Source organism: Pipistrellus hanaki (genome assembly GCF_964339955.1).
Source record: "Pipistrellus hanaki genome assembly, chromosome: 1".
In the NCBI taxonomy this organism is placed as follows: domain Eukaryota; kingdom Metazoa; phylum Chordata; class Mammalia; order Chiroptera; family Vespertilionidae; genus Pipistrellus; species Pipistrellus hanaki.
Genome location: NC_140503.1, coordinates 79,053,116 through 79,076,012, shown reverse-complemented (window position 1 = coordinate 79,076,012; position 22,897 = coordinate 79,053,116). Strand labels below are relative to the sequence as shown.

Below are 22,897 nucleotides of genomic sequence, written 5' to 3'. Positions count from 1 at the left end.
TTAAATTAGCTCTGGTCTTTAATTACTGGGCCACCCAGATGCTGACATTTTCGTTTCTCCAAGAGTAGGACCAGAGAAAAAGTGGGAGTGTTAGGGAGAAATGGGCAATGTCCAAGCATAAGGTGTGCTCTTCTTTCCTCTCTCCTCTTTGTTTTTTGGATCCACCGTAGGCTTTCAACTTTCGAGATGAATTCTCCCAACAGCACCTTAACCCAAACATCTCACTCTGCTCCTTGAATTCACAGCAACTCTCAGAGCAAAACCCTCCTCCATGCGATTTCCTACAGAGCTGCTTGGCTTTAGCCTTACCACTATAAAGTAGGCAATGTGTAAGATCTCTAGGTTACCATCTACATTCCTTCCAGTGCACAGTTCTGATTTCCAATAAATATTAGTGAGATAAAGACTTAAATAAATAAACACATACATACATACATACATACATACATACATAAATGAAATTTAAAAAGGCAATTGTAGAGTCAGGGACATGTGAATTAAAGACTCAGATCTACATTCTCACTGTATAATCTTGGACAGATCACATAAACATTTTATGGTTCTGTTTCCTCCTTTTTTAAAAAAAAAAAAATAAATCTTTTTTGTTGAAAGTATTACATATTTCACTCCCCCCCACCCCCATTGCCCTCTCCAACATCCCTCCCCCCAACCTTTACCATCCTATTGTTTGGATCTGAGTTATGCATATGAGTTCATTGGTTGATCTCTTCCCTTCTCCACCCTCTCCTGCATTCCCTCTGTGTAACCTCCTCTTAAAAATGAGGACAACAGCCGGAACCAGTTTGGCTCAGTGGATAGAGTGTCGGCCTGCGGACTGGAAGGTCCCGGGTTCGATTCCGGTCAAGGGTATGTACCTTGGTTGGGGGCACATCCCCGATGGGGGCTGTGCAGGAGGCAGCTGGTCGATGTTTCTCTCCCATCGATGTTTCTAGCTCTCTATCACTCTTCCTTCCTCTCTGTAAAAAAATCAATAAAATATTTTTTTTTAAAAAAGAAGAAAAAAAAATGAGGACAACAGTACCAACCTCAAACTATGTCTTAATGAGGATTAAATGATATAGTAATACAATTAAAAGAGCGTGGCACATAGAACTGAGGAAGAGTTAGTATAATTATTATCAATCTTTCCTATCTCATGATGTTTACTTATACAAAAAATTTACATATACAACCTACTAATAAAACAATGAGAAAATCACTAGCTGAAGAGAAAAGCCTCAGAGAATCTCAAGGTGGCAGATCAATACAAGATAGAAGGAGCTTAACTCTCTAAATGACTGCATGGAGCTGAAACTCCGTTTGCCCCACCTCCTCTAAATAATCCACACTGGAGTGTAACATGAGCACGTAATAAATTTTTATTGTGTTAAGACTTTAGAGATTACCTATAATATAATAGTAGCAGCTAGTCTTATTTACCTTAACTCAGAGGTGGGGAACCTTTCTTCGGCCAAGGTTGATTTGGATATTTATAACATCATTCCCAGGCCAGGCCATGCAAAATTAGCCTGCTATATTTGGTTAAACATTTAATTAACTCACCCCTAATAACTTCGCAGGGTCAGACCAAATGATTTTGCAGGCCTTATACGGACTATGGGCTGAATGTTTCCTATCCCTGCCTTAACTAATCAACAATGAATATTATATGTTAAAAAGGTACTCTATATTTGTAATCTAGGCTAGTCACAAAATAGATTCCAATATAATAGTTCAAAATATCCCCACTATATTTACCTTCCTCACTCCAGTTTAATGAGATAAACCATACTTAAAAGCCCCTTCCTCCAATCTTTTAGGAGTCTAGCTCTCCTGCCTTCCTTCATATAAAGTAACTGGTCATATTAACTCCAGCAAATTGCCAATTGTTTATTGGATATTTTATAACATCAGCTCCCACCTTAACGTCTTCATCCCTGATGCCTACACTTTTACTGCAAGTGGGCATGTAGCTATCAAGAGAAAGAGAAACACAGGGAAATAGCTTATACTACAGAAGAGGAATTCTCATGATGTATGCTTGGATAGAGCTGCATCTGCTATACACTGTGAGCCTGCGGCTTTCCATTTGTTCCCCTCCTCCCTCTACCCAGTATGAAGACCCTGAATACAGGACAGGCTAAGTTTCAGGCATGCATTTTATAAGTAGATTACTTTTGCATTTATTTGTACTTGTTTTTTAATTTTAATGTTTAAAATTCCACTATATATAAGATCATCTACTACAGCAAATGATATTATTTTGTAATAATGAAATAAACACATTTATTGAGTCAATCAGCAAAAAGATTAATAACAGAATAGATAGTATTTACATCTGGCAAGTATATGAAGGTACTCTCTGAATACTAAGTTTCAGAACTATTAGCATACCGTATTTTTCGGACCATAAGACGCACCGGACCATAAGACGCACCAGTTTTTAGAGAAGGGAAATGAAGAAAAAAAAATTCTGAAACAAATAGTGTCCTAAAATATTTTATGTGCATTAAAACCCAACATCACAGTCATAAACACATGTAATCAACCTTGTAAAGTAAACAGCAGCATTTAGAACCATTTTAGAGCCGGGCAAGCACACAGAGACCACACAGAGCCGGGCAAGTAAAAAAACTTTTTTTTTACAGTATATGTGTAGGCTATATTTGGACCATAAGACGCAGGGACTTTTTCCCCCCACTTCTGGGGGGAAAAAAGTGAGTCTTATGGTCCGAAAAATACGGTAGTTGATAGAAGTCTAAGTAAAATCAGGAAAGCAGCGGGAGGTTTAAGCACACAATTTCCTTATCCAATATGATGTGGAGTCAATAGATACTCTCTATAGAGGATAGGCAAGCCATAGTTTTAAGTGTAATATGTTAAACTGAAAGGGAATTAAAAAAAATAAATCTATAGCCTGGCCAGTGTGGTTCAGTGGTTGAGTGCCGACCTATGAACCAGGAAGTCAGTATGATTCCAGGTCAAGCACAAACCTGGGTTGTGGGCTTGATCCCCAGTAGGGGTCATGCAGGAGGCAGATGATCAATGATTCTCTCTCATCACTGATGTTTCTGTCTCTCTCTCCCTTTCCCTTCCTCTATGGAATCAATAAAAATATATTTTTTAAAATCCTATATAATAAAAGAGTAATATGTAAATTAGCCATCACTCCACGACAAAAATCGTGGCACCCATAGCAGACGCTGGCAGCATCTGCTGCTTGGCCATGGAGAGGAGGGGTCTCTGGCCAGAGGACTGGGAGTGTCTTAGCCATGGCCGTGCAGCGGGAGGGAAGGGGCCTGTGGGGCTGTGTGGCAGGAGGGAAGGGGCCTCTGGAGCCCTGAGCTCAGGATCCCCCCGGCAGGGGAGGAACCAGAAAAATGGATTTTTCCAGTTCCTGATGCTGATAGAGCCCTATGGGTGCCGGGGTCCTCCACCTGCAGCCCTCAGTCGCAGACTGGAAGCCCCCTGCCAGCAGTCCAGATGAGACCAGCATGGCACCGCAGAGGAGGGGGGGTTGTCTGGCGGGCACGCTATAGACATCAAATCACTGCTGCCGAGGCTGCCACACATACACACACACATACACACACACACACACACACACACACACACGCAAGCACGCACACGCACTCACAAGTAGTATGGTCCAGGGGGTGACTCCTGAGGCAAGACTCCCATGGCAACTGATGCTCACCATGCCAGGTGAGGAAGCCAGACCTGAAAGCCCAGCCCGAGTACCCAAGCTGCAGGGTGTCACGGGCTGGGGCCCTGAGGAGGCCCCAGGACAAGCATATTCCCAGAGGCTGTGCGGAAGGAGGGGAGGAACGTCTGGCTAGAGACCAGGGTGAGGGATGCTGGTGTCTTTGCAGGCCAAAACCGGACTGAGGGACACCCCCTCCCCAACTCCCATGCATGAATTTCATGCACCGAGCCTCTAATACAGTGGTGCCTCGCATAAAGAACGCCTTGCACAGCGAACGCTGCACACAACGAACTTCATTTCATGATTCATACAACGAACTTCGTTTCACACAACAAAGTCGCCTGAGCTTCCACGACCGCTTTGCCCGAGCTTCCAGGACTGCTTCGCCCGAGCTTCCACGATCGCTGCCGATGTATTGCATCCTTCCGCGCAGGCACTGCAGGCAGTCGTTAGTCACTGTGCTTAACTTAAGGATGTATCGCGGCAATCGTTCTTCATTACGAATTAAATCACGCACGTATCACGGCAGTCGTCCTTTTAAGTTAAACTCAATACGTAATAACAAAAAATTTATCTTTTTTTATGTCATCTTAGCATATTTTATGCTACAGAACGAATTATTTTTTTTAACATGTATTGTTATGGGAAAACGCGTTTCACATAACGAACTTTTCGCATGACAAACTTGCTCCTGGAACGAATTAAGTTCGTTGTGTGAGGCACCACTGTACATCTATAAAAGGGTAGATGAGAGGAGGAAAAGTACTAGAAAAGTATAAAGTAACAGTTTAAATTTCTCATTTTCCATGGTAACAAGTCAATAAATACTGTTTTAATTCAATATATAAATGAAAAAAAAAAAACAACTAAAAGCAAAGGTCTGTATCTATTTGAGAAGACTGTTGTGACCATTCAAAGTTAACTTTTCCTTTTGTAAGGGAAATGTGAAAAAAAAATTATTTATTAAATAAATAATACTATTTTATGAAGATACAAACAATACCTGATAAATACATATAAGGAATACAAATATTGCAAATTTTCTTCTTATAGCAGATTTTTGTTGAATACACACACAATGTTATACTTTAATACATGAATATATGAAGCAAGCATGAATCAGGTAATTCATTTTTTAAAATTTTAATTTCTTTATTGATTGAGGTATTATTACATATTTGTCCTCATCCCCCAATTAACTTCCCAACACCACTGCCCCCTCCCCACTCATGGCCTCACCCCCTTGTTGTCTGTGTCCACTTGTTAGGCTTATATGCATGCATACAAGTCTTTTGGTTGATCTCTCCTCCTTACCCCCACCCTTCCCTTCCTTCCCTCTGAGGTTGGACAGTCTGATCAATGCTTCCCTGTCTCTGGATTTGCTTTTGTTTATCAGTTTATGTTGTTCACGGGCAATTCATTTCTGTTGTTTGAGTAGCATTTTGAAGAGATTTATTATAAAAAACATGAGTAAAATATTTTAAGTTATATCTAAAAATATTTTAAATATTGTTACTTACCGAGAGTCTGTGAGTCACTTGGTTTATTTTCATTCATTTTACTAGGAAAAATAAGAACATATAATACAGTCATCTTAATTTTAAGTTTCAAATTATCCATTTTAAATTTAATCAATGTATAATTACAAATAAGTTGCATATTATTTCATATTCTAATACATGAGTTCCTTACCTTTTTTAAAATATATATATTTTTTATTAATTCTTTTACAGAGAGGAAGGGCAAGGGATAGAGAGCTAGAAACGTCGATGAGATAGAAACATCGATCAGCTGCCTCCTGCACACCTCCCACTGGGGATGTGCCTGCAACCAAGGTACATGCCCTTGACCAGAATTGAACCTGGGACCCTTCAATCCACAGGCCAACACTCTATCCACTGAGACAAACCAGCTAGGGCTTCCTCGCCTTTTATACAACTAAGACCTAAGTTTTGGACTAAGGTGGTGGACATAGTTAAAATTGGAGGGAATGTTTTTTAGTTCTCAAAAGATTAAGATAACTACTTGTATTTAGAGGAATAGAGGCCAAGATTTCAAGACATCCTGCAATGCACTGAACAGCCTACACAACAAAGAACAGTCTAGTCTAGACCAATGATTTTTCAAGGTTTTTTTTTTTTTTTTAACTAAAATTCTGCAGCACACCAAAAAACATAGTATTTCTAATATGACAAAACACAGATATAATTTTGATTCATTCACACCAACAGCTATTGTTGTCTTGGACCTTGTTATTTTTTTTATTTGATAATCTAAGGGAGAAGAGGTCAGTGCCCCTGACTAAATAGTCAGGTAGTGCATGTTTTAAATAGTGTGCCACGGCATACTGTTTGAAAAAAAATCCTGGTCTAAACTTTTGCATTTCCAGATGGATATTCAGGATTCAGTTAGGTTGAAACAAAACAAAACAAAGAAACAAATCAAAAAGAAACCCCAAACCCATCTATAATTACATTAACCCAGAACCTGAGCCAGTTTACATATAGACCTTTTCTCCCTGCTACTTTAGAACAAACTGAGTCTTTTTTTATTTATAAATATCATTGTTTCTTGCTATTTTAGGACAAAATGAATATTTCCAAACTACTACTCCTATGGAAAAAGTCAAGGAAATTTGTAAGTTATTTTTGTTCATAACTTTACCAAGATTTGTTTATTGTTTAGGAAAAAAATCACATCATCAATAACAATTCTATTCATATTTGAGTAGCCTGAAAAACAATCCTTCATCCGGCTACATTTGTGGCTGTTACATTTGTAGGGATTCTATATAGAGCTAGAGCTGCAAGCATATGACTCAGTCACATTCTAATTCTAGTACAGTGCTCAACCACTTACATACCCTTTGGCGAGAAGCCCTGTAGTTCTTCTGGCCTGTAATATCTTTCATTGCAATGATTAAAAAAAAATTGCCAAAACCGATTTGGCTCAGTGATAGAGCATCAGTCTGCGGACTGAAAGGTCCCAGGTTCGATTCCGATCAAGGGCATGTACATTGGTTGCGGGCACATCCCCAGTAAGGGGTGAGCAAGAGGCAGCTGGTTGATGTTTCTCTCTCATCGACATTTTTGGCTCTCTATCTCTCCCTTCCTCTCTGTAAAATATCAATAAAATATTTTTTTTAAAAAAACTATCACACATCATTGGTGGTTTTATTTACGACAGAAGGATAAGCAAATGTCATTAAAAAAAAAAACAACTCTAGTGAATCTAGATAAAATATAAAATTCTTTATATTATTATTTTAATTTTTCTTTGTTTAAAATTATATCAAAAATAAAAAAAATAAAATAAAAATAAATAAATAAATAAATAAAAAATAAAAAATAAAATTATATCAAAAATAAAGGTTAACCCCAAGCTGGATGTTCTGAAGGCATTATATAACTCATCCTTTGACCAATTCAATTAGCCTTCTTTCATTTCCTATCATCTGGTTAATGACTGCTTTATTTCAAATAACCATCTCCAAAACAAAGCTTCAGGAAAAATAAAGGATTATTCACACATTTTAGTTGGATTTTTATCATTTGTTTTCCTACCAGTACATGAATTTTAAGATGTCCTAAGTAGTAGGGGAGAAACAATGTTTTGTAAGTATATCCTATATAATAAAGAGCTAATATGCTAATTAGACCGAATAGCAGAATGACCATCTGGATGACCTTCCAGACAAAACCAAGGCTGCGAGAGGCTGTGAGGACCTGCCAAATCTGCAAGGGCTGGCAGAGGCTCTCAATAACAGCTCAAGTTTTAACAACTTAACATCATCTAACAATTTTTTTTATTTTTTTAAATAAATCTTTATTGTTCAGATTATTACAATTGTTTCTCTTCCTCCCTCCCCCCCATAGCTCCCCTCCACCAGGTCCCCATCCCACCCTCTGCCCTTACCTGCCCCCCCCCCCTTCTTCATTTAACAATTTAACAAGCAATCTAGAAAGCCATTGTCTAGAGGTATTGAGTCTTCCACTGCTTACCCCAACTTGGCCTGTTAGTGATATTCAGTTTGATTCTCCTCCCTTCTACAGGTGGAGCCTGATTTCACTTTCCTTGTGCTTAGCAACTTCCACCAAAAAGCGTGGCAGAAATGACAATGTGTGACGATGTCATAAGAGGCATTGTGACTTTCCTATCATGGGTCACTAGCATTGGAGGAAGCTACAATAGTTGCCATGGCATAAAGGACTCTCAAGATGCTCTTTAAAGAGGTCTTGGCAAAGAAGTGAGGTATTTACTCAAAGCCTTATAAGGGAGTCATTTTGAAAGTGAATTCTTCAGCCCCAGTTAAGGGGCTGCACAAGTCCTTGATAGGACTGCACACTGGCTGACAGCCTGGGAGCAATTTCCTAGGAGACCCTAAGCCAGAATTACACTGCTAAGCTGCTTTCAAATTTTGACCCAGTCCTAACCGGTTTGGCTCAATGGTAGAGCGTCGGCCTGCGGACTCAAGGGTCCCAGGTTCGATTCCGGTCATGGACATGACATGTACCTTGGTTGCAGGCACATACCCACTATAAAGTGTGCAGAAGGCAGCTGATCGATGTTTCTCTCTCATCGATGTTTCTAACTCTCTATCCCTTTCTCTTCCTCTCTGTAAAAATTCGATAAAATATATTTTTTTAAAAGTGTTTTGATCCAAAGAAATTGTAAAAATAATAAAAGTTTATTGTTTCAAGTCACAAAGTTTTGGGGTGATTTGTTACACAGCAATAACTAACACAATAAAGTAAGCCCAATTCCCTTTCATGGCAGCTGAGTAGCTATTCTAACAGTTTTTTTGGTGCTATATTTGGGGTTTTCAATATATAAGATTATGCCACCTGCAAACAGACAATTCTACTTATTTCTTTTGGATTTGAATATATTTTATGCTTTTCTTGCCTGGCTCCTCTGCTAGGATTTCTAGTACTGTATTGAATAGGAGTGGTGAGAGTGCACATTCATCGTCTTCCTGATTTTACAGGAAAAGCTTTCAACCTTTCACCATTGAGTATGATGCTAGATGCATGTATAGATGGCCTTCATTATGTTGAAGCACATTCCTTCTTTACCTAATTTGTTGAGAATTTCTATCATGAATGTTTTTCGTTAAATGCCGTTTCTATTGAGATGACATTGATATTTATTTCACATTCTATTAGTGTGATGTATCACATTTACTGATTTGCATATGTTGAACCATCCTTGTATCCAGGGATGAATCCTACTTGATCATAATGTATGATCCTTTTAATGTGCTGTTGAATTTGGTTTGTTAGTATTTTATTGAGAAATTTTATATCCATACTCATCAGGAATATTGTACTGTAGTGTCCTGATCTGGTTTTGATGTCAGGGAGTTGAACGCACACTGTAGAAAAGAAAAATAAATTCAACATGGCCAACAAGAAAATGAGAGAAGGAATGCTAAAAAATTCACAAATCGACAATCTCCAAACGAAGGGAAGTCCAGGCCTAGAAGACTTCACTGATGAATTCTATCAAGCATTTAAGAACTGGCATCAAAATGATGCCAGTTCTTAAACTGATCCAAAATATAGAAGAGGAAACACTTAAGTCAATATACAAAGCCAGCATTTATCTTCATACCAAAGCTAAAGGCATCACAGAAAAGCTACAGACCAGTACACCTTATGAATATAGATGCAAAAATCATCAAAAAAATACCTGCAAACTGAATCTTTATTAAGTGAACTACACACCAGGACAAAGTGTGGTTTATCACAGGAATACCTGGGTGGTTCAACATATGAAGCAAGTCAAATAATGTAATACATCAATTAACAATAAAAGCAAAACGTGCCGAAACCGGTTTGGCTCAGTGGATAGAGCGTCGGCCTGTGGACTGAAAGGTCCCAGGTTCGATTCCGGTCAAGGGCATGTACCTTGGTTTCGGGCACGTCCCCAGTAGGGGGGTGTGCAAGAGGCAGCTGATCGATGATTCTCTCTCATTGATGTTTCTAACTCTCTATCCCTCTCTCTTCCTCTCTGTAAAAAAAAATAAAATATATTAAAAAAAAAAAAAAAAAAAAGCAAAAGGTGACATGTAGATTGATGTAGAAAAAAAAACCACTGACAAAATCCAACACTTTCATGATAAAAAACTCAACACTCTAATAGGGGTGTCGAACTCAATCAGAGAAGGGGCCAAAATCTAAAATCCAGCCTAAATCGCGGGCCGAATGGTTTACTGAACAGTCATAAACTGACAATGTCATAAACTGACAGCGGAGTGCAGTGATGACAGCGCGGTGCGGGCCACATTGCAAGGCCTGGCGGGCAGGATTTGGCCCGCGGGCCTTGTGTTTGACACATGTGCTCTAGGAATAGAAGGGATCTTCCTCAGCATGATAAAAGGGCATCACAGCTAATATACTTCAGTGGTGAAGGACTGAAAGCTTTCCACATAAAATCTGGAGCAATACAACCAGGTCTACTCTCACCACTTCTATTCAACACTAGCTAGAACAATTAGGCAAGAAGGAAATTAAAGGCATTCAAATTGAAAGCAATATAGCTCTATTTGCAGATCACATGATATGTGGAAAATATCCCAATGAATTAGCAAAAACATCCCACAAAAACAGAGATTCTGAGATATCAGCAGCATGGCAGCATGAGAAGACCTCCAGGTCTTTACCCTTGAAAAAGGATAGCTATAATTCAATAAAGGATTTCCTCCTCAACACACAAACACGTCTGAGATATGCGCATTGAGACATCTGAAGGTGGGAATGAACAGGGCAACAGGATGGGGAAAGGATAGAGGAAAGCCATAGATGCATTCCAGAGTTCTCTGCTGTCCCAGAAGATGCAATAGCAATGAACAGTAGGACTGCAACCCCCACTGGGTAAACCAGAGGGGGCAGAGACAGCAATCAGGCCTGAGCTGTAGGCACACATTGAGGCTGAGCCCAGGGTCAAGGGCAGAGAAGTAGTGCAGAAGGTGGCAGGATTCTACAACCTGTCATTACTAGTGAAAGAAATCTGCAGTCCTGGGAACTATCCATCATATTCTCCCATGGCTCTCCAGTGAAATCCTCACTTGAAAGACTGTAAAAAGGGAGAAAAAACTTTCCAGCGTAAGCAGTCTGTTCTCATTGCAGCTAAACCCACTAGAAAGAACATAGCTGCAGATATGCAATACCTCCCCCCATACACACATACCTTCCCCAACCCATTGAGGTAGAGCATGGTAGAAGCAGCTGGGTCAACTCAGAGTGGCTCTGCAGGTGCTTGTGGCTACAGAAGGCAGCACAGGGAACACACAGGTAGCATAACCCATAGCCTGCCACTTCCCACCATGGAGGTGGTACTCCGAGACTGAGGAGATCAAGTTGTAAAGAGGATATCCACCTCCTTGAGATTTTTCCTTTTCTTTTTGAACTCCCTTCTTACCTTGGATTGGTGGATTAATCTCTGTCTGGACATTTGTGGAAATACACACACACACATTTTTAATCCTCACCTGAGGATATATTTTATTGATTTTTAGAGAGAGGAAGGAGGGTATGGGAGGGGAAGGAAGGGAGAGGAAGAGAAATATTGATAACAGAGAAATATCGATTGGTTGCCTCCAGTACACACCCTGACTGGAGATCAAACCTGCAACCTAGGTATGTGCCCTGACTGAAAATCAAACCCTCAAAATTTTGGTACAAAGGATGACACTACAATCAACTGAGCCACCCAGCCAGGTCACGAAATATTTTAAGTATTTGACTCACTCTTTAGCTGGTTAATAACTAGAGGTCTTTCTTTTGTTTTCCAGTAGGTGGTGTTAAAGTGCAAGTTTTTCTTTTCTGTTACCTACACCACAGGTTTCCAAGGATTTCTATAGAGTAGAAGGTATTTGTAAACAATACCTCCAAGGAGCTAATATCCAAAATACAGTATAAAGAACTCATACATCCCTAACTGGTTTGGCTCGGTTTGGCTCAGTGGATAGAGCATCCGCCTGCAGACGGAGGGTCCCAGGTTCGATTCTAGTCAAGGGCATGTACCTTGGTTGCAGGCACATCCCCAGAAGCGGGTATGCAGGAGGTATCTGATCAATGTTTCTCTCTCATCTATTCCTCTCCCTTCCTCTCTGTAAAAAATCAATTACAAAAAAAAAAATTTTTTTTTGTTAAAAGAACTCATATAGCCTTGGCTGGGTGGCTCAGTTGGTTGGTGCATCATCCCATACACAAAACTTTGAGGGTGTGATTCCTGGTCAGGGCACAAACCTAGGTTGCAGGTTCCATACATGGTCTGGTGCATTTGAAATATTAATGTATTGCTCTTATGTCTCACTCTCTAAAAATCAATAAAATAACTTTAAAAAATTAATTAAAAGGAAAAGCCACATGTAAGGAGCGTGTAAATCACCACTCCATCTTAACAACAAAAGCTGAAAAGACTGAAAAATGAATAACTTTTTGGATCTGTCAGAGAGGGGTGGATCTAGGATATACCACTGTCCCCAAGACTGAAGATTTAAGTGAATACTGGGAGTTACAGCTTACCTGAACAGAGATTTACCAGCTATAACTGTTGTGGAAGGAAAATCTGTACTGTAATTGACTAATTGCTGGAAGCTCAGTGCATACAACTTTGATATTTAAAAATTCTAGAGGGATCCAGTCATGGGGCCTTCTCACAATATTGTGAGATTTATCGTCAGGAACTTAATGAGGATCCATTTTGAAAGACACCAAAGCATCCTGTCCTGGTCTCAGGAAAACTAATTAAGCAGAGCCTAAACTGCTCGGGTATTGTCAGAGCCTAAATGACCTGGGGTCAAGGAAATACCCAACCCCAACCCATTCTAGCCATCCTGGCCCACACAATGGGGGAGAAAAAGACTGAGAAATACTTTGTAAAGTTCACAGTCCAGGAGCATAGGCTGATGAAAAGACTGAGTGAGACCTATTCACAGGGCTATAGAACATTTCCTCTTTCCCATACCTTATCACCACATCACTAACAGCCCATTTATTTACAATTCCTTTAAGTTTCTAACTGTACCAATTAAAAGACTGATTTGTCAGAGTGGATTAAAAAATCAGGCTTTACTTACAAGAAAGCCACTTTAAATATATTTATATTTAAAAGTAAAAGGGTGGAGAAAAATATTCCCTGCCATCACTAACCAAAAGAAAGCAGAAGTAATATTAATTTCAGACAGAACAGAATTCAAATAAGGACATTTATCTGAGATATATAAGGGCCTACGTAATGATAAAGAAATCAATACTGCAAGTAGGTGTAAAAATATTTAACCAGTATGTGCCTAACAACAGAGTATTAAGCTATGTGAGGCAAAACTAGAAGAATTGTGAAGAGAAACAGATGAACCCACTACCATAGTTGGATACTTCATCCCTCTCCATCAGAAATGGATAGATCCAACAGGCAAAAAAGTCAGTAAGGACATAATTAATTCATCATCAATCAACTGCACATAATGGACAACTTCATCCAACATTCTTCTTAAGCTTAAATGCAGTATTCACCAAGACAGACTACATTCTGGGTCATAAAACAGACCATAACAACTTTAACCATAACAACTTTAAAAAAATATAAATCATACAATGTTTGCTCTCATACCACAATGGAATTAAACTAGAAATCAGTACTAGCCCACCAACTTACACCATACACAAAATAAAACTCAAAATAGATAAAGGACTTAAACATAAGACGGGAAACCATAGAAATATTAGAGGAATCCACAGGCAGCAAAATCTCAGACATATGCCAAAGCAATGTCTTCACCGATACAGCTCCTAGGGCAATGGAAACTAAAAAGAAAATAAACAAATGGAGCTACATCAAAATAAAAAGCTTCTGCACAGCAAAAGAAACCATCAACAAAACAACAAGAAAGCCCACTGCATGGCAGAATATATTTGCCAATGTTATCATCGATAAGGGCTTAATCTCCAACATTTACAGGGAACTCATACAATTTAACAGAAGATAAACCATCCAATCAAAAAATGGGCAAAGGACCTAAATAGATACTTTTCGAAAGAGACATAAGGAAGGCCAAGAGACATATGAAAACATGTTCAAAGTCACTAGTCATCCGAGAGATGCAAATCAAGACAACAATGAGATACCATCTCACACCTGTCAGAATGGCTATCATCAACAAATCAGCAAATGACAAGTGCTAGGGAGAATACGGAGAAAAAGGAACCCTCATGCACTGCTGGTGGGAATGCAGACTGGTGCAGCCACATGGAGAACAGACTTCAAAGTATGGAGTTTCCTCAAAAAACTAAAAATGGAACTCCCATTTGACCCAGTGATCCCACTTCTAGGAATATATCCAAGAAACTAGAAACACCAATCAGAAGGGATATATGCACCCCTATGTTCATAGCAGCACAATTTACAATAGCTAAGATTTGGAAACAGCCTAAGTGCCCATCAGATGAATGGATTAAAAAATTATGGTACATCTACAGAATGGAAAACTACACTGCAGTAAAAAAGAAGGAATTCTTACCATTTGCAACAGCAGAGATGGAACTGGAGAGCATTATGCTAAGTGAATTAACCAGTCAGAGAAGGATAAATATCACATGATCTCACTCACTTGTGGAATACAATTAACAACATAAACTGATGAACAAAAACAGATCCAGAGACAAAGAAGCATCCATCAGACTGTCAGCAGGTAGGTGGGGATAAGGGGGAGAAATCACCAAAGGACTTGTATGCATGCATATAAGCCTAACCAATGAACACAGACACCAGAGGGCATGAGTCGGGGGAGAGCAATGGGGGATAAGGATACATATGAAATACCTTAATAAAGAAAAAACACATTAAAAAAAACACAATTCCAAATTCAACTAGAAACATAAAGATAATGGAAAAATCCCAAAACACATAGAGATTAAACAACACACTTAAATAACACAAGAGTCAAAAAAGAAATCTCTAGAGAAAATACGAAGAATTTGGAACTAAATGAAAACACAAAATATTAAACTCTGGGGAGGCCGTGAAAGCAATGCTCAGAAGTAAATATATAGCACTGAATGCATATATTAAAAAAGATCCGCCAAAACCGGTTTGGCTCAGTGGATGGAGCGTAGGCCTGCGGACTGAAGGGTCCCGGGTTCGATTCCGGTGAAGGGCATGTACCTTGGTTGCGGGCACATCCCCAGTAGGAGGTGTGCAAGAGGCAGCTGGTCGATGATTCTCTCTCATCGATGTTTCTAACTCTCTATCCCTCTCTCTTCCTCTCTGTAAAAAAATCAATTAAAAAAAAAAAAAAAGATCCAACTATATTATATTCTGAAAAGCAAAAACAATGAAGACAGTAAAAAAAATCAATGGTTGCATGGGAAGTGGGATGAATAGGTGGAGCACAAAGGAATTTTAAACCAGTGAAAATACTCTGTGTGATATCATAATGATGGATATGTCATTACTTATTTTTATCTAAACCCAATAAATGTACAACACCCAAGAGGGAACAGCAATTTAAACTGTGGTCTTTGAGTGATTATCATGTCAATGCAGGTTCATCAAGTTTAACAAATGTACCACTGTAGTGGGAGATGATGACAACGAGTCTATGCATGTGTGGGGGCAGGGGGTACATGGGAAATCTCCATTATAATCCCCTCAATTTTTCTGTGAACCTAAAGTTGCTCATTAAAAAGTCTTAAAAAAAGAAAATGTAATAAAGTTACTACCAGTTTATATTGAGTTACTTTACAACTAGTCCTCAGGAAACATGTTTCCCACCCTCTTCCTCTTCGTATTGGCTCCGTGCCTACTTTTAATGTTTCTTAATTCCATTGTCATCTCAGCACGTGAAAAGTTTTCTAGTTTGGCTCCCAATAGTTGTTTAGTATTCCAATTCCAAATTCAAGAGAAATAATGTGAATAGCCTAGCCCACATCAGATATTCAGCTCTGACTTAAATACCTGGTACCACTTTGGCTGGAGACAGTATGTGGCATGGAAGCATCTAACCCTTCTACCCACTCACTGGTCCTTAGAATGATGTCCCCATATTGTCAGACAGGTTTTTAAAGGAAAGGCGGAGGGCAAGGTCAGGTAACAATCTTAACTGTTCAAACGGGGGGGGGGGGGGGGGGGGGGGGGAAGGCAAATCTGTTTTCAATTCCTCAATATTTTCGTAATTTAGAATTGATGCAGAAATGAATTCGTGTACAAATAAGATTCACTTTCTATTATGAAGTTAATTTTTAAATTACACTTAACTCATTCCTATAGTTAAAACAAATTGTACTAAATGGAAATTAAATGCCAAAAGAAAAATTTTAAGTTACTAAATATGTTGGTACATCAGTTTTTTTCTTCTTAATATGGAGATAATAAAATGGCTACAAGGATTAGTATGAAAGAGTTCTGTGAATATTAGTAAATATTGCTCTTAATTTTTTCCCACTTGTAGGTCTTCTGAGCCAATGATTTCAGTACTTATTTTTCCGTATTTGTCAAATTTACAAATGATATATGTGTAAATCTCTTTACTAAACTACACAAAAGTTTATGCTTTCAGAATTAACAAGATACAATATGTTAGCACTCATTGAACATAAGTTTCAGAGAATAAGGACTCACTGTTCAGTATTAAGAATTTGCAGGTAAAAAGACAAAGAGGACAAGAGCTCAGAATCTAGTGTTAAAATGTTTACAACTAAAATCCAAGGTGGAAGAAGCACTCTGCCTAGGAGAATCTAGGTAGGTATTTAAAACTCACTGGGTAAAATTCTAAGAAGAAATAAAAAAAGATCAATGGCTAAGTATGCATAACAATGACAGAGAACAGATTTGAAGAACTGTAGTATGGATAAAACGTCACAGGTTGGAAAGGGTGGTGAAGTATTATGAAGATGATGCTTGAAAACAGAGGATGGAATCTGATTGAGAAGGGCTTTGTAAAAAACAGCTAAGAAATTTGAATTTTATATGGTAGGCAATGGGAAGCAAAAACCAGAGATTTTTATGGAGCAACATTTGTAAGGACAGACTGCAGAAAGGGGCAAGGGCACCTACCTGGGTTGCAGGTTCAAGCCCTGCCCCAAAGGAGGCCTGTGCAGGAGGCAATCAATTAATGTACCTCTCTCACATCCATGATTCTCTTTCTCATTCATATTCTCTCTCTCTCTCTCTCTCTCTCTCTCTCTCTCTCTCTCTCTCTCTCTCTCTCTCTTTCTCTGCCACCCACTCCTTTCCACTCTCAGAAAGACAAGTGCCATATGATTTCACTGATAAGTGGAATCTAATGAACAAAATGAACTAACAAGCAAAAGAGCGACAGACCCACAGAAAGCAGGCTGACAGCTGGAAGTCGGTGGGGGGGAGGACTGGGGAGCTAGGTGGTGGTAGTGGTGGTGGAGGAGGGATTGAGAAAAAAGAAAAAAATATGAGAAAAAACTCATAAGACGAGTAACAGTGTAGTGACTGCTAAGGGGAGGTGGGGGAAGGGAAAGGAAGGTGAAGGGGGGTCTAGCGGGAATAAATGGTGATGGAGGGAGACCAGGCTTGGATTGGTGAACACATAATACAGAGTACAGATGATGTGTTGTGGAACTGTGCAACCTGTATACTACTGCAAATTTTTTTCAGTAGATTGAGTTACACATGTTGATATACATGTGATTTGATATGTATGCTATTTTGTTGTATTGACAACAAGCTTCAAAACTTCGTATGTCAAATTTGCTGAATTTAACATCATAGATATTTTTACGCTTAAAAATGTTGAATTTCATGCCCCAAAAAAAGCATTTGTGGGAACTTATAATTCATTATTTTATTTTGAAGAAAAGTGCTGCTGAGCCAAAACCGGTTTGGCTCAGTGGATAGAGCGTCGGCCTGCGGACTGAAAGGTCCCAGGTTCAATTCCAGTCAAGGGCATGTACCTTGGTTGTGGGCACATCCCCAGTAGGGGGTGTGCAGGAGGCAGCTGATCGATGTTTCTCTCTCATCGATGTTTGTGACTTTCTATCCCTCTCCCTTCCATTCTGTAAAAAATCAATAAAATATATTTAAAAAAAAAAAAAGAAAGAAAAGTGCTGTTGAGTACTTGGGAAAGCTTCTGGTGAACATGTTCTATCTCAAGATACTTGTGAACGCTGGTTTAAACCCTTTAAAAGTGATGATTTTGATGTGAAAGACAAAGACGTTCAGGTCAACCGAAAAAGTTTAAAGACCAATTACAAGCATTATTGGACGAAGATGTGTGTCCAACTCAAAAACAACTTGTAGAAAGGGCAGCAGACATCCCATCCAGTCTCAGTCCCCTCAGCCCCGCAGGAGAAGACAGTTGGGGGCAATCTGGCAGGCAGGGGAGGGCAGTTAGAGGTGATTGGGCCAGCAGGGAAGGGCAGTTGGGGATGGTCATGCTGGCATGGGGAACAGTTAGGGGGCTGGCAGGCAGAGTGGCTAGGAGCCAGCAGTCCTGGATTGTGAGAGGGATGTCCAATGCATGATTGGAGAAGGTGCTGGCTCTGCTGAATTTTGTGCACCGGGCCTCTAGTATATTATAAAGCCTATTTAGGAAAGATCATGTCAGAGTTTTTGAAATTCTGGCCAAATTCTCTCTAGTTAAATTCATAATAAATACAGATTCCTTGGCCCCACCCTCCAGACCTATTCTGAGATCTGAAGCCCCGTAATCAGCATTTACTAATCCTCATCAGAAGATATTTTTTCCATTGATCTTTTTTAGAGAGAGTGGAAGGGGGAGTAAGGAAGGGAGGGAAAGAGAGAGAGAAGCATCTCACATGACTGGCTGCCTTGCGCCCACACCCCATGGAGCTAGGGATGGAGCTCATCCTTGACTGGAATTGAACCTATGACCCTTCAGTCCCTGGACTGGCACTCTAACCACTGGGCAATTGACCAGTGCTAGAATCTTTATTTAATAAGTCCTTCAAGGTAATGTGTGCGTAATAAAACTTGGAACTTGCTTATTTAGGGAAAACAGGGCAAAAACTCAATGAAAAGAGTCCAGGTAAGGGAAAAACAAAACAAAAACACATTAAAATGTAGACACCAAGGTTTAAAAAAAATTACTATTTGCTGGTAGTTTACACAAAATGAGCAGAATAGCTCCAGGGAAAGTATGGCGAATGTCTTTGCTAGTCTTACACAAGATGTTTAAATGTCAATGATCATAAATACTGAATATTTAAACTTATTTCTCTCCCCTCCCCCAGCTAATGATGAAACAAAAATTCATTAGCAGGGATGGGAGAGTGGGAGTAGCCAGCACTAGATGAAGGAGTGTCTAAGTTCTATTTCGTAAGAGCTATTTACACACACACACACACACACACACACACACGATACCCTGGTGTTAAAAATCTTAAAAGGAACATAAAATAGCTGTTCCTATAAGGCAAGACAAAAATAGTCTGAAAGTTTTCAATAAGCAAGACATAAAATTTCTATGCACGTAGAGCACTCATTCAGTGTCGGCTGGAGCTAGCGCCGACCGCCAGGCACGCCCTGCACTCACCTCGAGCACACCCTCGGGGCTCACATTTAAACCAGCCCAACAAGGCGGAGCTTCGCCATGGGCCTGGGCAGAGCTGGATGTTTTAGGTAGTTCGTTATTACAGACAAAACAAACAGACACACAAAACACACCAAAATAAAAAACAGAGCAAAGCAAAACAAAGAAACCTCCATGGTGGAAACAGAGGAGTAAATTTCCCAAGTGACTCCACTCTCACCCAGCAGGCCAACCAAGGAAGGGGGCGAGGCGTGTCTATCTGCGGCGCTCCCCGAACCGCACCCCCATTGTTAGCCAACTGAGGCGACCCCGGCGAGGGGTGCGATGCCCACAGCCCCTTCCCACGGGCCAGAGTCTCCGGTTGTTTTTTTGGTTTTGTTTTTTGTTTGTTTTTTTTGTTTTTTTTGCGGAGCAAGAAAAAAAAAATGCCCAGCGTGGTGGAAGAAAAACATCCGGGTTTTAAATAACAAAGGCGACTCGGATTTCAGTTTAAATCCCTACCGGGCAGTCCACAGCCTGTCACTCCCCCGCCGCCGCCGCCGCCGCCGCCGCCGCCGCCGGACGCGAGCACGGCCCGCAGCGGCCATCCTCCTGGAGGAGAGAACCCGGAGCTCCGCCGGCGCCGCGGCGTTCGGAAGGTCTTTGAGAAAGGAGGGTTCCTTCACCCGGGCAACGCCGGCTACCCCACCGCCCAGGCTTCGGCCTTCCAGCCGGAACGGGGGGAATGCAGGGCCGCAACGACCGGCATGTCCGAGATTACACCAAGGTCCCAGGTTTTTAAACGAGGCTCAGAATGCGATCAGAATCGCCTCGTACGCGCCCTCCACCAACCGTCGGGAGCGCTGGGCCGGGACAAGCTCCCCCGCGCCCCCGATTTCTCCCCGTCCCCAACGCCGGCCCCGCCGCCCCAACACCCACCGGCCGCCCCAGGCCGCCCGCCGCGCCCTGGAACCCTCCGCTCCTCCCGCTCCCCGGCCGCTCACCCGGGCGCGGCCAGAGGTTCCAGAAGGGCCCGGCCACTTTTCAGTTCTCGCGCTGCAGCACCAGCAACATCCCCATCCAACGGCCAGCAAGATTCAAAATCCCCACTTCCGCCCGCAACCCGGAAAGGGCTCGCGGCTCCGCCCCCCGGGGGCGGACCCCGCGGCGGCGCAGGCGGGGATGGCGGCGGCGGTGTGCCCAGCGCGTTGCCTTCCGGGCTGTGTCGGCGTCCCTTCGGTGTCTTTCCTCCGGCTCCTGGTTTCCGTGCACAGCGGGGTGGGCGCGGGGTGGGCGTTTCCGCCCGGTGGCTCCTCGGAGGACCCTGTTGTGTCTGAAGTTTCATTCCTCCCAGGAATGGAGAGGATAAAAGCCGTGACTTACCCTCTGTAGACTGCAGTCACAGCAAGAAATTAAAACTGACTCCCAGACTGGACACGGGGTTTACCTGGGCCTCCTTAGCCCTAGCCCGGCAGAGACAAGACTTTTAACCTCTTTTCCTCCCTAGTTTTTTTTTTTTTTTTTTTTTTTTTTTTAAACAAAACAAAACATTTTATTGATGTTTTACAGAGAGGAAGGGAGAGGGGTAGTGATTTAGAAACATCAACCCGCTGCCTCCTGCACAGCCCCTACTGGGGACGTACTCTGCAGCCAAGGTACATGCCCTTGACTGAGATTGAACCCAGGACCTTTCAGTCTGCAGACCAAGGCTCTATCCACTGAGCCAAACTGGTTTCAGCTTTCTCCCATGTTTGAGGAAGACTAAAATTTAAGTGCAGTAATCACCCTTATTTCAGCCACAAAATGAAATATAGTTGTAGGACCAGAACTGGTCCCAAATAAAAATTCCCAGGATAAGTGCTAACCACCGACAATTCTTCTTCTTTTTTTTTAATCTTCTCATCAGAGATCATTTTACAAGATAATTGTAAAGATAATGTGTGAGATTCTTGCGGCAATAGTGTCACTTTTCTTTACCAAGGATTACACAATATATTCCTTTTTTTTTTTTTTAGCTGACAGACCAGACTTATTTATACACTTAATAATTATTTATAGAGCATGCTACATGAGATATTATTCTCATGGTAAACAAAAATAGAAAAAAAAATTATATAAATGTATTGCTAATCTAAGGAATGTTAATTACGCGTCACCTGCAAGTTAAGGTTAAGGAAAGCATGGCTTTGGTGTAATAAAGAAAGCATAGGCATAGAAATGCATTTTGAAGGAGAAAGAAGGTAGTTTCTAAAGCTGGTTATTTCTGAAAGTTATAAGAATGTTTGTATCTAATACACTTGGATATAGAATATATTGGTAAAATCAAGTTTGACAATCCTGCAAGGGTTTAAATTTTAAGAAACTTTCTCTTGATCTAGAATTGGCTTTAGATCATCCCAATAGGCTCTGAAACACCTTAAATGTTTTGTTTTCTCTCTTACGAAGGAAAATTTTATACTGAAGGTACATAGGAGCCTTTATCAAATATGTTATTAGTTATAATATTATAGAACATTGGGTTTTATAGAAAGAATTTGCCGGGGAGTATAGTGTGAAACTAGTTCCCTCAAATACACCCCTCTAGAAGATTCTGTGAATTAGAATGGCCAGCCTATGGCGTGGTTTGGCTCTCAGAGGGAATCCTAGATGTCCCAACTGTCAGGGCCCTCTTTGATCATTACAGGTGACTCTGGTCATCCTGATCAGTTTTCTTACATAGATCAATGGCTAGAAATAGCTCGGCACAGGCCTCTTTGGATCTGGCTCTGCATGTATAAGAAGGGACTGAGTAAGGTTTAAGTGGCAGGAGAACAGAAGCAGGTCCCTCAGAAGGAAGCTCAGTCCCCTTTTCTCCCCTCCACCTCCTCTCCCACCCCCCAGGAAATGCCTCCAGTTTTACCACCTCCATAAGTGCCTCAAGTGGCATCCAGGGCTCCTTTGCCTGCTCAGGGAAGCTTAGATACACCACCTCCTTCCATCTCCCCCCAACCAGACTCTCCAGAGCCGGTTGGATGACGTTTGCACACAGCTGATCAGGGACCCAGGCCACCCCCCGCTTTCCAGATGCCTCTCCAAGAAACTCGGGTCCCCCAGTATTGGGAGAAGATGGGACATTACAAGAGGGGGGATCAGTCTTTTACTGCCAGCCTTTCACTATAACTGATCTCTTAAATTAGAAGCATCACACTCCTGCTTATTCTGAAAAATCTCAGGCCACGGTTGATCTCCTGGAGTCAAATTTTCAGACCAATAAGCCCACCTGGGTTGATGGCAAGCAACCCTGACCGCTGCAGCTGTCATAGAAGCTAAGTTCCAGGACCCTCAGGCAGGAAGGAAAGAGAGACAGCAAGGAGCCAAGCCAGGAAAAGGAAGGGCAGATCTTAAACGGGAACAGTGACCTATTGTAAAGGATTAGGACACTGGAAGAATGAATGTCTGAGCTGCCAGGAAAAGCAGGAAGACCATCCCAACCACCCAGCTGCTATCTGCCAGACCCACCTGCAGCAGAGCTCATCGAATTAGCAGCAATCGACTCCCATTAGGACAGACTGGGCTCTTTCCAACTGGACCCCCACGAGCCGATGGTCAGAATGAAAATTGGGGGCCAGACTGTGAACTTTATGGTTGATACAGGGGCAGGGCACTTGGTAGTTACTCAGAAAGTAGTTCCCCTCTCAGGAAAGGAG

The 22,897-nt window shown here is 41.2% G+C and overlaps 1 protein-coding gene across 2 annotated transcripts in view; it reads right to left on the bottom strand.

The window, feature by feature from the left end:
- Positions 1–20,346, bottom strand: part of G2E3 (G2/M-phase specific E3 ubiquitin protein ligase) — a 67,584-nt gene extending 47,238 nt beyond the window's left edge. The window contains exons 1-2 of one of the 2 annotated variants that reach the window (XM_084874705.1): positions 20,216–20,346; positions 5,227–5,267 (exon numbers count right to left, since the gene is read on the bottom strand). In XM_084874705.1, coding sequence (XP_084730831.1) covers positions 5,227–5,263 — 37 coding nt within the window. In that variant the 5' untranslated portion in view covers positions 5,264–5,267; positions 20,216–20,346. The remainder of the gene's footprint in view (positions 1–5,226; positions 5,268–20,215) is intronic. The other variant, XM_084874706.1, reaches the window with a different exon arrangement.
- Between the last annotated feature and the right edge of the window lie 2,551 nt (positions 20,347–22,897).